At 35.2% G+C, this 13695-nt stretch overlaps 1 protein-coding gene across 2 annotated transcripts in view; it reads right to left on the reverse strand.

The window, feature by feature from the left end:
- The window catches only part of LOC128557644 (uncharacterized), a 116891-nt gene that overhangs the window by 361 nt on the left and 102835 nt on the right, over positions 1-13695 (reverse strand). For both annotated transcript variants that reach the window (XM_053545413.1, XM_053545412.1), the window contains 9 exons: positions 13050-13424; positions 11897-12058; positions 10600-10947; positions 10281-10355; positions 6254-6461; positions 4911-4990; positions 4351-4455; positions 3096-3224; positions 612-838 (listed from right to left, as the gene is read on the reverse strand). In XM_053545413.1, the coding sequence (XP_053401388.1) occupies positions 612-838; positions 3096-3224; positions 4351-4455; positions 4911-4990; positions 6254-6461; positions 10281-10355; positions 10600-10947; positions 11897-12058; positions 13050-13424 (1709 nt within the window). The remainder of the gene's footprint in view (positions 1-611; positions 839-3095; positions 3225-4350; positions 4456-4910; positions 4991-6253; positions 6462-10280; positions 10356-10599; positions 10948-11896; positions 12059-13049; positions 13425-13695) is intronic.

Below are 13695 nucleotides of genomic sequence, written 5' to 3' on the forward strand. Positions count from 1 at the left end.
GTAAGTTTGGTTAATAGTATATTTGTATAAATAAACATTCACCCTCACCATGCTGGGCACGACTGATTCTGCCTTTGCGACCAGTGTAGATCATGATCAGTCTGCATATCCATGCAGTCTGATCATGACCTGCACTGCTCGCCATTCAGTCAGTATCTATTTGGTAAGCACCCTTTTTATCAAGTTAATGGTACTGTCCAAATTGAAAGATGGACAAGTTCATTATACAAATTTAGCGGTAAGGGTTACTAGGGAGAATGTCACATCATATCAGCAGTCACTTTAGTCTAAATTGTTTATTTACGATTTCAAAAGCTCAAATGAATTTAAATAAGATATTCAAAAATCAATATTCACAAAAAATCCTCTGATCTACTGAGACAAGTGTGGTCTTCCATTTTTTTATTGTAAAAAGTGTTAGTGGTAGAGTTTATGTTCATGTAAACACTCAGTTTGCACCATATAACATTACTGTTAACATTAACCCATGTTCAAAGATTATAAAACTAAGTTTGGTAACCAGTCTATAAATAGTCTAAAATGCAATCTTGACATTTGCTCAGAAACAGAAAAGCAAGACTGGATTCCAAGCTCAGCTTTGATAAATCTACCTGTCCATATCTCCATGATGTAGGGGTCATGTCAGCGTTTGGATCAGTCAAGTTCACATTTGCACCACTATCCTTGTTGCTAATGGTTACAGTGAGAGATGGAACGGTACCGAGGTATCGGAACCTTACGCAAGAAGGTTCAAATATTTCGTTCCATGTGGAATTAACGGAAGAAGTATCCCACGAATACTGTCCCTTCAGACTTGTAAACAGCATTCCACCAGTGACTTAACAAAAAGAACATTTATTTTTCATTCACCTTCATACACAGATCACATTATTCATTTTTATTTCAGTTTTCAATAGTTGTAAAGTCGTAATGGTTAAATTGATATTAAACATTACGTTTTCATTGAATTAGGTAAATAGGCTTATATTATAAAACTGTCATTCTCACATTCCCATTCTTCGGTATTGCTTTATTTTTAACGGTGTATGGACAGAAGAATAAGAAACATATTTTGTATCAGTTTCGTATATCAAATCATTTGCCGTATGTTGGGTCAGGAGTCTCTTATTACACGGAATTTAAATGCCATGATGAAAGAGCAATACATTTCACTCCTTAATTCAAAATGACTATATGTTTATCTACATTTAAAATGACGATTTTATTTTGCACATTTGACTTCATAAAAAAAAACAATTTTCATATCCTCTTGAAAACCGCTGTACTTGCTAAATAATATCTTAAATCTACACACATACACTAAACGAAATAAAACTTATCTTCTTATTCTATTCATATACAATACATATATGAACTACATTATTTGAACAAGCAAAACATTATTCATATTATCGTACATATAAGAAAAGTGACAACGTCCCCTGACTGCCATGTTTTTGACAATAATCTAATACCACTGGTTGAAGTTAACCTATTAGGTCCAATGCTTGAAATAGAAACTCGACCAGATATATAGCAGGTGTTGAAGCTTTTCCATATTTTTAGCTCTGGTGACCATGTTTTTGACTAATCGAAATATTTTGAACAATCTTGGTAGTAGATAATAAATGTAACATTATTGCCAAATTATTAAAAATCCGCCACAGATTTTTGATGGAATCTGATTAATTTAAACCTTGCTAGAAGGCCACCAAATGAACATTTGTGTAAACTTGTTTTGCTACAAAGTCAGCTCCCACTGTATTCATATGCCCACACCATTTTGACGATTGTTTGTTGGATAGGGTCACACTGAAAGTCTTTTGACAAATCGCGGTAATCTGAACAATTATGGTAAAGGGTCACCAAATGATTTTTGTGTGATATAATTTGAACATAAAGTCAGTAGTTTCAGATCAGAAAAAATTTCAGATACATACAGAGAAAAGTAACCAAACGACCATGTCTTTGAACGTATCGAAATAACTTAACTGGTTGAGGTAGAGTTTTCATTTTTTTTTCTGTTTTTAGGACTGACAGCTATGTATAGCTTAGCCGGACCATTTCATTAACTTTGAAAGGAAGACCATTCAGCGAAGCCCGAGAAGTTTCATCGCTTCCAACAAAATGGTTTCCCGAATGAATAGACGGACGAACGTTGAGAGATCACAATGGTTCATTACAACCAACTGTGCTCTGGTCAGCTACAATGCAAAACAGATCGAAGAAACTTCTGGATTGCATACTAATTCATCACAGCAAACTAGTGTGTGAAGTTTCAATCCATTTACACTGAGTAACTGAGATACAAGCTGATAATTGAACCGTGCCATGGGAAAACCAACATAGTGGCTTTGCGACCAACATGGATCCAGACAATCCTGCGCATCCGCGCAGTCTGGTCAGGATCCATGCTGTCCACTTTCAATGTCTGGTCAGGATCCATGTTGTTCGCTAACGGTGCTGTTCGCTGACAGTTTCTCTAATTGCTATAGACATTGAAAGCGAACAGCATGGATCCTGACCAGACTGCGCAGGCTGGTCTGGATCCATGCTGGTCGCAAAGTCACCATGTTGGTTTTCTCATGGCGGGCGCAGCTCATATACAAAATTTTCACCAACTTCGGAAAGTGCACGCCAAAAGAACGAACTCTTTGTGCATTTCTCTCTCCTGTTCTTCGAAAAGTCGCGAGGCATGTTGCATTTCACAGTTTTTTAATGTCAAATTAAAGTATTGTGAGAAAGTTTAAAAACTAAACAGATCACAATTATAATTTTATCAGTTTAACTGGAAGGCGCACGTAACAAAAGATTTGTTAATACTATACTACAATTTTGTATATTTTCATAGGTATACATAAAGTTTAAGTTGTTTATGTCTTACCAACCTCAAAGCGTACTGAAGTAAAGCTTTTGTAGCTTTCTTATGATATCCTGTTTCTACTTTCATTTTTTCTCTCAACAAATTCTTTAAACGCAGCCTTGTAATAAAACAAACTTATGCAACTATTTAAAACATAACGTGAAAAGAATCAAGATCCTGCTTTTCAGTTCGTACATAACAATCATTTCACCATTAACAATAAAAAACATACCATTTTCTTCTTTGCCATCGTGATTGAATGTATGCGACTGTACTACCGACCATTCTGTAGCCGACTGTTCATCTGTAGCATAACCACAGTCATCACCATCACCATCGAACTTGCACGGAAGACTGAAACCTGTGCATAATTTATACAATGCGTAATTACCTAATTTGCATAAATATTTCAGAATATATTCGAACTTGCATTTTCACATTCTTATTATTCCAGATGTGCCATTTGTTTTTCCGGACACAGGCCGGTATTGATTTCATCTTTACTTCCTGTTTATATCTGGGATGAAGGTTATTAAGCAGCCGATTAAAACTATACATTTTGATTAATGGATGAAAATTTCCGCAGGTGTCCGAATGGAATAGATAATATTTTCTTTAAGAGTGTGCAGGTATTCTGAGTTGCATTGTTAGACAGTATAATCCGTTGCAAGGCTCCTGTGCTGTGGTAATAGTTTGTAAAACGTCTTAAACCTGAAACCCCTGCGGCAGAGTTCGATTCTGCCACGCTGATACGGAGTAATCTCCCGGAAACAATTTACAATCAAGTCTTCCCTTAGTCAACCCGTTTCCATTTTGGTCATTTCGTATCTCTTGACGATTTCAAAAATGGTCATCCCCCCACTTTCCGGTCCCTCCTTTTTAGTCTTTTTTGTCAAAGTTTCCTAGATTATGATTAATATGATTATGATGTAAAATATGTGTTCTGTAAATATGTTCTACATATAGAACATGAACATTTTACTTTAAAAACTACAATTTGTTTTGCTTTATAAATACCCGATCTTATATAAAAGTGCAGAGTGCATGCACGTTTCGTAGCTTAAAGTGTGCATTGACTAATGCGGCCGTGTATCTGTTTTCAAGATATTTGTTTTATATATCAACTTGCAATGCCAAATATGAGTATTGTTCTTAACAAAGTAGCCAGTATGATAACGAAGAAAATGGCTTGTATATCATAAGGCAAATACAAGTTATGCAAGTGTAGGTCTGTATTAAACAAATGCAAAGTTATGAATATTCTTAAATGATCAGTACGGTAAGGAACTGTGAAGGATCTTGTCATCGCGTGAGAACACTATGCCTTTAATAAACATTTATAGGAAATAGAGTTCGCCTTTCTTTAACACATAAAGAAATTTAAAGGTACACAGCCTTTTATCAAATTTCAAAACCGTATGAAAATGCACATAAGTCTATACTTATTGTCAGCACAAAATACAGTAATCAAATTGTTAACATCATACCACAATCACTTTCGTCCAATGCATCATTGCAGTCTATGACCCGGTCGCATTTTGCTGCGTTTGGAATACACTGCAACTGACATGCCATCTCGTCTGAACCACAAGCTTACAAATGCAGAAAATAAATAAGAAGATATACAATAAATCAGGTATTTTTATACGTTACATATATTGTGTGTGTCCCATTGACTTACTGTATCTGCATTAGTTATTGCATTTTACCTATACAACCATAATACTACGTTTCATCAACTTCCGCTAAATAGTAACGATATTGTTTGATGAAACACTAGGACGGACAGACAGCTGAGAAAACGGACACACGACGGACGATGAGTAGACACAAAATGCTCAGGTAAGCTAATGTGGTTGTTTTTCGACAAGGTGTAAGTGAACAGAAACACTTATAAAAAGGCAAAAGGATATCCCTAGGATTTCGTTGGGGATAACGAATGAAAAAGATGATAACATTTAGAAATATATGGTAAACTTTTACGCAAAATGATAAACAGCAAATTCTAATTCCAAAAGGATATACTAATGCATATTTATTAACTTACCCATTGCACCGCATCGGCCTGGTGTGACTGTTACATTGTCTAGCTTAACCTTATAGTCGTCAGGAACAACAAATTTCATTCTATAGAAACGAAACAAGTGACAAATAATAAAAATGAATAAGCATTTTAAGGATAAAAATAAAAAGATTATGAAAAGAACGTTGAATCCTGTGATGACCCAAATTCAATAACATGTTGACAGTCTGAAGGCACTTTGTAAGGGACCTGTAGGAAATGCTCCATATTAAATATCTTACCATGAAATCAAGACTATTTATTGAGTTACGTCATTCTAAATTATCCACTGTTACCTGTCCTAGCCCATTACAAATAACTAACCTCTAAGCCTTTAACAATTTTTTTAAGATCAAAAAGCCAATGTTTATGCATGTGCAGGCTATGCATGTGCACCAATTTAAACGTTCCTATTTTACCATGTGAAACACTATATATATGTCTGCGTTCTTTGAATGTGGCATTTCCTGTATGTCTTCTGTCCTCTTTTATGTAAAACAACTAACCTCTATGACTAGTACTGTTGGAAGAGAGGATTAAAAAAAATGTTTTCGATATGCAAGCTTATGCAAAAGCAAAATCCCTGACGCCAGCCCAACTTGGCCCCAATGAATCGGCTTATACAAATTTTGTACGGAACCATTGGCAATTACTTCATATGAATCATCTTCCTCTAGCCTTTGTACTTCTGGAGAATACTCAATTTTTCCCATATATAACTCTATGTAAAAACGCTGTCATTAAGGTAGCCCCAGATTTGGTACCAGCACACTACACTTTAGAGTTATCTATATATACTTTGGCTTACCTTCAACCTCTGGGTCAGAAGAACTAAAGCTTAACTATTGATATCTTCCCTCCAGATTTTACACTTAAAGTATTTTATCAAATTTCAGAACGTAGTGTGTTAAAACAAGTCTATCAACGTTTACTCTGTCGTTTCAGATAGTAATATGGGAATTATTTAATTCAAAGCTCATTTTGAAAGGAAAAAATGTATTTACATTTACGTTATCACTGATCCAAATTTTGCGGGGAGGGGAGAGGGCATGAAATATGCATAAATATTGTAGCCTTGACAAAAATTTGAACCGATTGTATCTGCATAATATATTTGTAGATACAAGATTATAAATAGTTACCAAAGTTATGGTATGCATTCTATAAAATAGTCTGTTAAGTCTAGACATGGAAACACTTTTGACATCCAAGTCATAGATTAAGAAGATGAGAGTGGAGACGAAATTCCTGCATCAGAGCAAAGAAACTACAAGCTTAGACATGCGAAACATGTAAACGTTATTATCTTGGTATATTAGTATACAAACCCAGCAACATCTGGATTATACTCAATCTGTCCACGTTGTCTGCCATTCGAATACACTCTGTAAATAAATGACCCAAGGTTGTCTTCGACTATCAACGCGTTGTGTTCTTCACTTTCAAAGTCAAAAATTATACAGGCCCACCACGTGACGTTAATTGAATGCAGTGGTAAGCGCAGTGCACCTTGTTTTGTTGTGGTAATATAGCCATCTGAAAATTAAATTAATAAACACAAAATTATTCAAGTCCAATTTATACATTTCTGATACTGTTTCTTTTTACTAGTATTCGACCTCAGTGAGAGCTATCACTAAAGATGATTAATACCATTAAATGCCGCCTTGTTGGGCTAGAAAAATGTTGCATGATATAAGCCATTTGATCGTTGGAGTCCAAGCGTTTTGTAAATGACCAATTTCGTAGTTTAAATGTTTATAAGAAACTCAATTCATACGCATGTGCTTATTTTAAGTTGGATTATGATCGAACGACAACAAAGGCAAAATAAAAAATGCATCAGGAAATCAATGCTATATTTTTTTAAGAATGCTTTGAAACAAAATTACTGACAGACTATTATGTTATGGAAAAACATCAAAATTAGTTGTCTACAAAATTCATATATATTTTGAAGACAGCTGATGTGTATAAATATTATTACACATGTATTAATATTAATCGTTCAGACATTTTATATCATTGCTGTATTACACACATAGCAATATAAAGGCTTAGAAAATGAAAATTGATGTTGTGTTCTTTTTCTGAGGTGAAATGATTACTGTAATTAACTTATTGTTCCAACCCCTGTCGGTATTAGCTTGCTCAATATTTGTTACTGAATATCTCCACAAGTAACAAAGGATGTTATGTCCGATAGTTTCAAAAACGAAACTTATTTGACTTGTGGAATCTTTTTTTACAACTGTCTGAGGGTTTGATGCAGTATTCCAAAGCAATCTATAAAATACTTGATTCTAAACGAAGATCTGAGAACGACATCACATTGTTTTGTATATAATGGATTTCCAGTATGCATTTTTATTTCGCAATGTATTTTTATTCTAACCAATCAGACAACTTGTTCGAATGTCAAAGAGTAAGAAAAATTTGCATCAATCCAGGCCTCGAACCTGGACCTCTCGCTTACAGAGCAAGTGCCCTACCGACTGAGCTAACCGGCTATCTGACATCTTTCGACATAAAAATTGTAGATATCAAAAGCCAAGGCTTTTTAAAGCTTGCAGAATTTTGTAAGTTAGCTTTTGATTGGCTAACGGAAGGGTCGTCAGAACGAGGCTATCAACAGCTCGTTGTCAGATCCTATGCGTAGCGTAATAGGATGTGTACTTGAGTCAGATTGTTCTTAAAGATAAATTATAGCAACCCTGAATATGTTACAACTTCACATGCTGCATATTATTCCTACATGGTTCCATGTCTGTATTACTTTTAAGATAAATACATCAAAAATCTTGAAGAAATTAATGAGATACATGCGACACAAACTTTTATATATATTTTCGGCTACGTCGAGGGCCATAACACTGGTCTGACTGTGTGAGATCAAATTAAAATATTATATACTAAAATGGAAATACTGATAAACCACTGAGGTTCTATGACTCTGGGTCAATATTTTCAGAGATATGCCCGACACAAATTCTGATGGACGGACGGATGGGTGGGCGAGGGCAACACTAATTGCCCCATCCAAACATAGTTTGGATAGGGGCACATAAAAAGAAATTATTTCATATTGTTACATTCCCAATGCAGAAGATATCATTTACCGTCAGTCGCACCTTAAATTATACTTAATAACACGTCTTCTTTAAATATGTCCGAACATTGAAAAAATGCGAAAAAAAATACGGCTTTCTTTTTACCGCGGGATACAATGAAAATTCAGATTATTTCCGACTGAATAATAGCTTATGTACATGTATATGTCCTTGCGTATTTGTACCTTGCCTCGCAATTGTACAACCTAAGTAGATAAATTGAAAATTACCACATATATTCACGTGATAAAGACAACTATGAAATATATTAATTTGTAAAATTATTACAAGAATGAAAGTATGATTCAGAAAGTATTAGATTTTTCATAACGGAATGGCTAAATATCTATTTGCAAACAGCACACTACGTTTCTGTAATAAGACGTTTGCGTAACATCAGAAAAAAAGCGGTAAAATGCGCAACGTTAAACGCCACCCATAGCGCCTTTTGAGACTTAATCATTGTTTGCGACTTCGTAGCTCGAAAACGAAGTCGGTAGTCAAGGACTTTTGTTCGTTATTTTGCCGTGAAATGCCTTTAAAGTAATTGTGTAAATTATTTTAAAAATCTATGGACCATTAAATGCATGCTCCCAATTTATACAAGAAACGTCACTTCCGTAGAGATCAGATTTTGGAACAAAACACGCTGTGCTTTATGGCTACAACTTAATTAATCGGAAAGGGCAGTCAATGTCGCTGTGGGCTAACATTTATCAGGTAGAAGTATATTACATTGATTTATCAAATGATTTTCTTATGATATTTTATTTCAGAAAAATGCACGGGAAAATGGGGGTAGGGGAAAATTTATGACAATGCTGCGAAAACTAAATCCCGATTTTCGTTGCTCATTTTGCAGTAAAATAGATTTATAAGATAATATTAGTTTGTTTTTTTTTTAAATCTATGGACCAATTTTTGCACACTACTAAGTCATTCCGCATGGAAACAATAATTTTATAGGAAGATTTTGACATGATTTTTACCTAAAGTAAGTATTCCTTCAGCGAATAGTGGGACTATATATTTGAAAATTACATCACCGTATAGATTTTGACTGGCATATTATATAAAACAGGGAAAAATACTTTTTAAATACAATGAACGCTCCGAAACTAAATTAATCGCCATGAAAACGGCAACGTCACAACTATTTCAGACTCGGTTAAAACTTGACCTTTTCAATAACTGTACATCGGGTGAAGATCAACTTTTGCTGTTATTTACGTATGTTATCAAGGATGCAACTTGTTTTTTGGAAATCCCGCTCATTACACATTCTTCACCTTAACATAAACCTGGATACACAATTATTTGGGGACCCAGCGCTTAAAGATCAAGATAATGCTTTCTTTCCTTTCTTTTTTCCTTTTTACCTTTCATCTTTCAGTCACTATCATACATTTTGTAAAGAATTTTTATCGTTTGAGTTTTGGTCCTTTTCATTTATATTTTCTTTCCAATCATAGATATCTTTTAACTCGTAAAATCTTAAAACTCTGGGTAGTACAAACGAAATAAATCAAATATACCAGACATAGGAGAAGAATTCTATAAGACATTGTCTTTCGTTCTAATCCTATCCACACAGATGTATATGTTTAAATAACCTTATGCAAATTTATGTGGAATAAATATGCTTAAATTGAGATAAAACCTTGTCTTATACTATATTCTAAAGAAAATTTACAACACCAACAAAATGGATAAAAGAACTAGAGATGCTTTTGAGAAAAGCGCATGTCTCCCACAACTGCCTAATCATCTAGATAGTAAGTCAGTCTGGGCTTTCTTGGACCCAAAATGTATCCTATACTACTTGTGCATGCGCTTTCTTGCACCAAAACGTACCCTATACTACTAATAAGTGCACGAAAGCCCATGCGCTCCGAGGATTTTTCGGTAATTCGAGGGCCATTATTTCGTAGTGCCTGGGCCGATTTGGCTAGTTATCGAATTTGGCCAAGGTCTTATGATCAGACACATTTTGTTCAAGTTTGCTGAAGATCGGGTGAGAAATATTTGACTTAGACAAGCTTTGTGACAAACAGACACACAGACAGACTGGAGTAAATCAATATGTCTCCCACACCACTGTGTGGTGGCAGACATAATTAAGATGCTCCAGCTATTTCGGAATTTATGTTCAACATACAAAAGATCTCCACTGTCAATATGGAAATTTTAACATTTCTTGAAATCAATAACATTATAAATGTATAAAAATGCATTAAGAACATACCTTCTAATGTCCATTTACTATCTTCTTGTGTGTATCCACAAATACTATTGGTAAAGTCACAAGTTACTGATGGCGCTGAAATAATTCGATGGATACATTTTATGCTTCTGACTATTTGAACCGCATCGCACGTTACATAGCAACAGAATATTCTAAAAATATTGTAGACATTTGTTACTTATGGATACACAACTAAACAAATACACGTAAGTTTACAAATTACATGTACATCATAAAAATAGGGTTACTTAAATTGCAATATAGGATTGTATGAGGTTATCAGTATTAAAATGTTGAAAATAATAAAAATTAAACTTACTTGGGCAATTTCTCTTTGTTATCTCCACATTGTCAACGAAAATATCGGTAAATGCTGAGGCGCCTCTTGTGGCATGGAGGTAAATTTCTCCGTGGAAACCTTGTGGCAATTCATAGCAATCTGACTGAATCCAAACATCAGAACCTTTGTATGGTACAACAGACATAGCACTGTATGTGTTAGTGCTTGCTGACCTGTAAAATGTCTTTAACATTCCTGTCCCATTACCAGTCATGTAATAAGAAAAGGTATACTGCGCTGCTTCCACGTTTGCTAGGTCCACATTAAACCACAAATGTGATTCGTGCCCTGCAGCACCAAGTGAACTGTCCAAATATATGGAATGTCCTGGAATAAAATAACAATTCTCATTAAATACACATTCAGGAAGAAAGCAAGATCGTCTTTCTACTGTGCGTGTTGCAAAATAACTTCTACTGTTCAAGTATCTGGTAGCTTTAGATAACTGTGCTTTTATCTCCAACGAAAGGAAGTCAATTTGAACAATGTCTATAAAAGTATGCTATAGACCAAGTTTTGTGAAGATATTTACAAATATTGTTCAAAGGTTTTTCATATTTGTAACTTTTGGAGCCCTTTAAAGGGGTCAAACGAAAAATCGGAAAATTAGAAAGGTTACTACAAGGTCGATTAAGACAATGTTTGATGAATACACATCGAGCGTTTCATCAGAATTAGCTGTTTAAGGTCTATTTCTATCTATAGTTTAGGCAGCCTCTAAAGGGGCAAAGTGGAACTAGTTGAAAAAATTGAAAGAAGTCAATACCACAGACCAGGTTTGCTGTAAACATAAAGCAGTTCATCAGAGGAAGCTATTTTGATATGTTTCTTTATTAACGATTGTGAAATCCATAAAACAATTTGATGTTGTTTCTTGTATTTTTATCCCTAATGACCCATACCTGGGATCACGCTGAATCGTTTAAAAACAAACAAAATCCCCCGAGGATCTACAGGCAAAGTTCGAAAAATGTTCAGTCATAATCCATTGTAGACAGAGTTTTTTCCTGCTTTTAGCTATAGCGGCCACGAAGGCGTCAAACATATCTTACTCCAAAGGCTGTGCCAATTTTGGTGTAATCCTGACAAGCAGTTTCCGACAAAATGTTTGACGACGGCAGATGTGTTCGTTTTTTCTATCCGGCAAAATGTGGATAAAGACCCTATGTGTCCTTCGCGGCATCATTTAAAGGATGAATAGGCACCTGGATAGAACCGCTTATCTAGCGTAATCCAACAGCTATACTTATACTATATCAATTTTATGACTAAATACCTGGCACATTGCCGTCTGCATCAGTTCTTGGACTTGCGTGTTGTAAACTTGTATTTCCCGAATAGATTCTCCAAATGAACCCTGAATCGACTGTACAATTTGCCTCAAACCCACACAGTCCGGGGTTACTGAAGTCACATAGGGGTATATCTTGTAAGCCCTCTGGAATTGTGCATTAAGTAGGTAAACATTTGAATAGGAATACATGCAACGAAAAGTAATATAAGAAATAAAAACATTTCAAATCTCCGCTGTCTGCTTTTATCATTATTATCCCAAATGTCAGTAATTACATGTACATGGCTTAAACAAACGTCTTTTCTACATGGCTTAAACAAACGTCTCTTCTACATGGCTTAGACAAGCGTCTCTTCTACTTTTTGACTTTAATTAGCAGTATAGTGAATCAGTGCGTGCTAAGACCATTTGTAAATAGACCATCTGGCTCATAACCTGTGAATAACCACGTCACACGAATAAATAATTTTAGCCAGAGTTGTCATATATCCAAAATTCTGGAGGATGAACTGCGGTAAATCAAGCGGTAAATCACAAGCCTTGTATATTTTTATTCTTGTTAATGTGAAATATTATGTAACCTGTATCTGAGCAGTAATAAATCGGACCTCATGCAGCATTTTGATATCAAAATTGACGCCAAAATGTTCTCTCAACGGTTCGCACGTCAATCGCTGTCTATGCACTGTTGTTTTCCTTCTTTGTTAAACTAACGCAAAAATCATATCATTTTAGAAGTGTCTATATACCGTCAAACTTGTATAAAAAAAGCCAAAAATTATCCCATTGTTCAATTCTTGCACACATGAACTCTGACCTGTCATAAAATAAACTATGCAAAGGGCTTGCTTATTTTATAAATACATTTTGGACAAAAGTAACTGGAAATTTGAAAGCAATAACTTTTACTATGAAATTAAGCTAGCGGTCATAACAAATATTTCTCTCAGAATAAATGTCAAGAAGGTGTTGTGCCAATCCCGACTGACGAAGAGATATAAAATGACAGGGATTATGGGTCTGTTAGAAACGCTGTGGTTGGTTCAATCACTGATACTATAGTATTCCATGAAATTTCGAATTTTCTCGATAATATTTACAGAAACATTTATGTATTTACATAAAGTATATATACCAATACAATCAGCTGGAAGTAGTTCAACGTCGTCAATTCTTACAGGAATGCGCACACTTCCATAAATTGGTGTTACCAAGAATGAAAATTGTGCTGCCGAGTAGACGTCTGGATCCACTTTAATGTTTGCTTTCTGCCATAAATACGAAATAAACGTCTCTATCTCTGTCGTGGTCGTTTCGTTCGTTTCGGGATTAGACACTATGACTTCGAGTTTGCAGTGTGCATTAGAACCATAGTTAAGATAATAATAAAATGATAGACATGTGTATGGAATGTCTTCAGAAAGTTGTGCAATTGGTGTTGAAAATACTGCAGGTATTCCATTTACTGCTGGTTGGTAGTAACTGGTTGTGGCCGCCTGCATTACATGCCCTATATTTCAAGAAAAAAATTGAATTTGAATATACAATCATATTGAGCCGCGCCATGAGAAAACCAACATAGTGGCTTTGCGACCAGCATGGATCCAGACCAGCCTGCGCATCCGCGCAGTCTGGTCAGGATCCATGCTGTTCGCTAACGGTTTCTCTAATTGTAGTAGGCTTTAAAAGCGAACAGCATGGATCCTGACCAGTCTGCACGGATGCGCAGGCTGGTCTGGATCCATGCTGGCCACAAACCCACTATGTTGGTTTTCCCATGG

This window comes from Mercenaria mercenaria, chromosome 6 (assembly GCF_021730395.1).
Source record: "Mercenaria mercenaria strain notata chromosome 6, MADL_Memer_1, whole genome shotgun sequence".
In the NCBI taxonomy this organism is placed as follows: domain Eukaryota; kingdom Metazoa; phylum Mollusca; class Bivalvia; order Venerida; family Veneridae; genus Mercenaria; species Mercenaria mercenaria.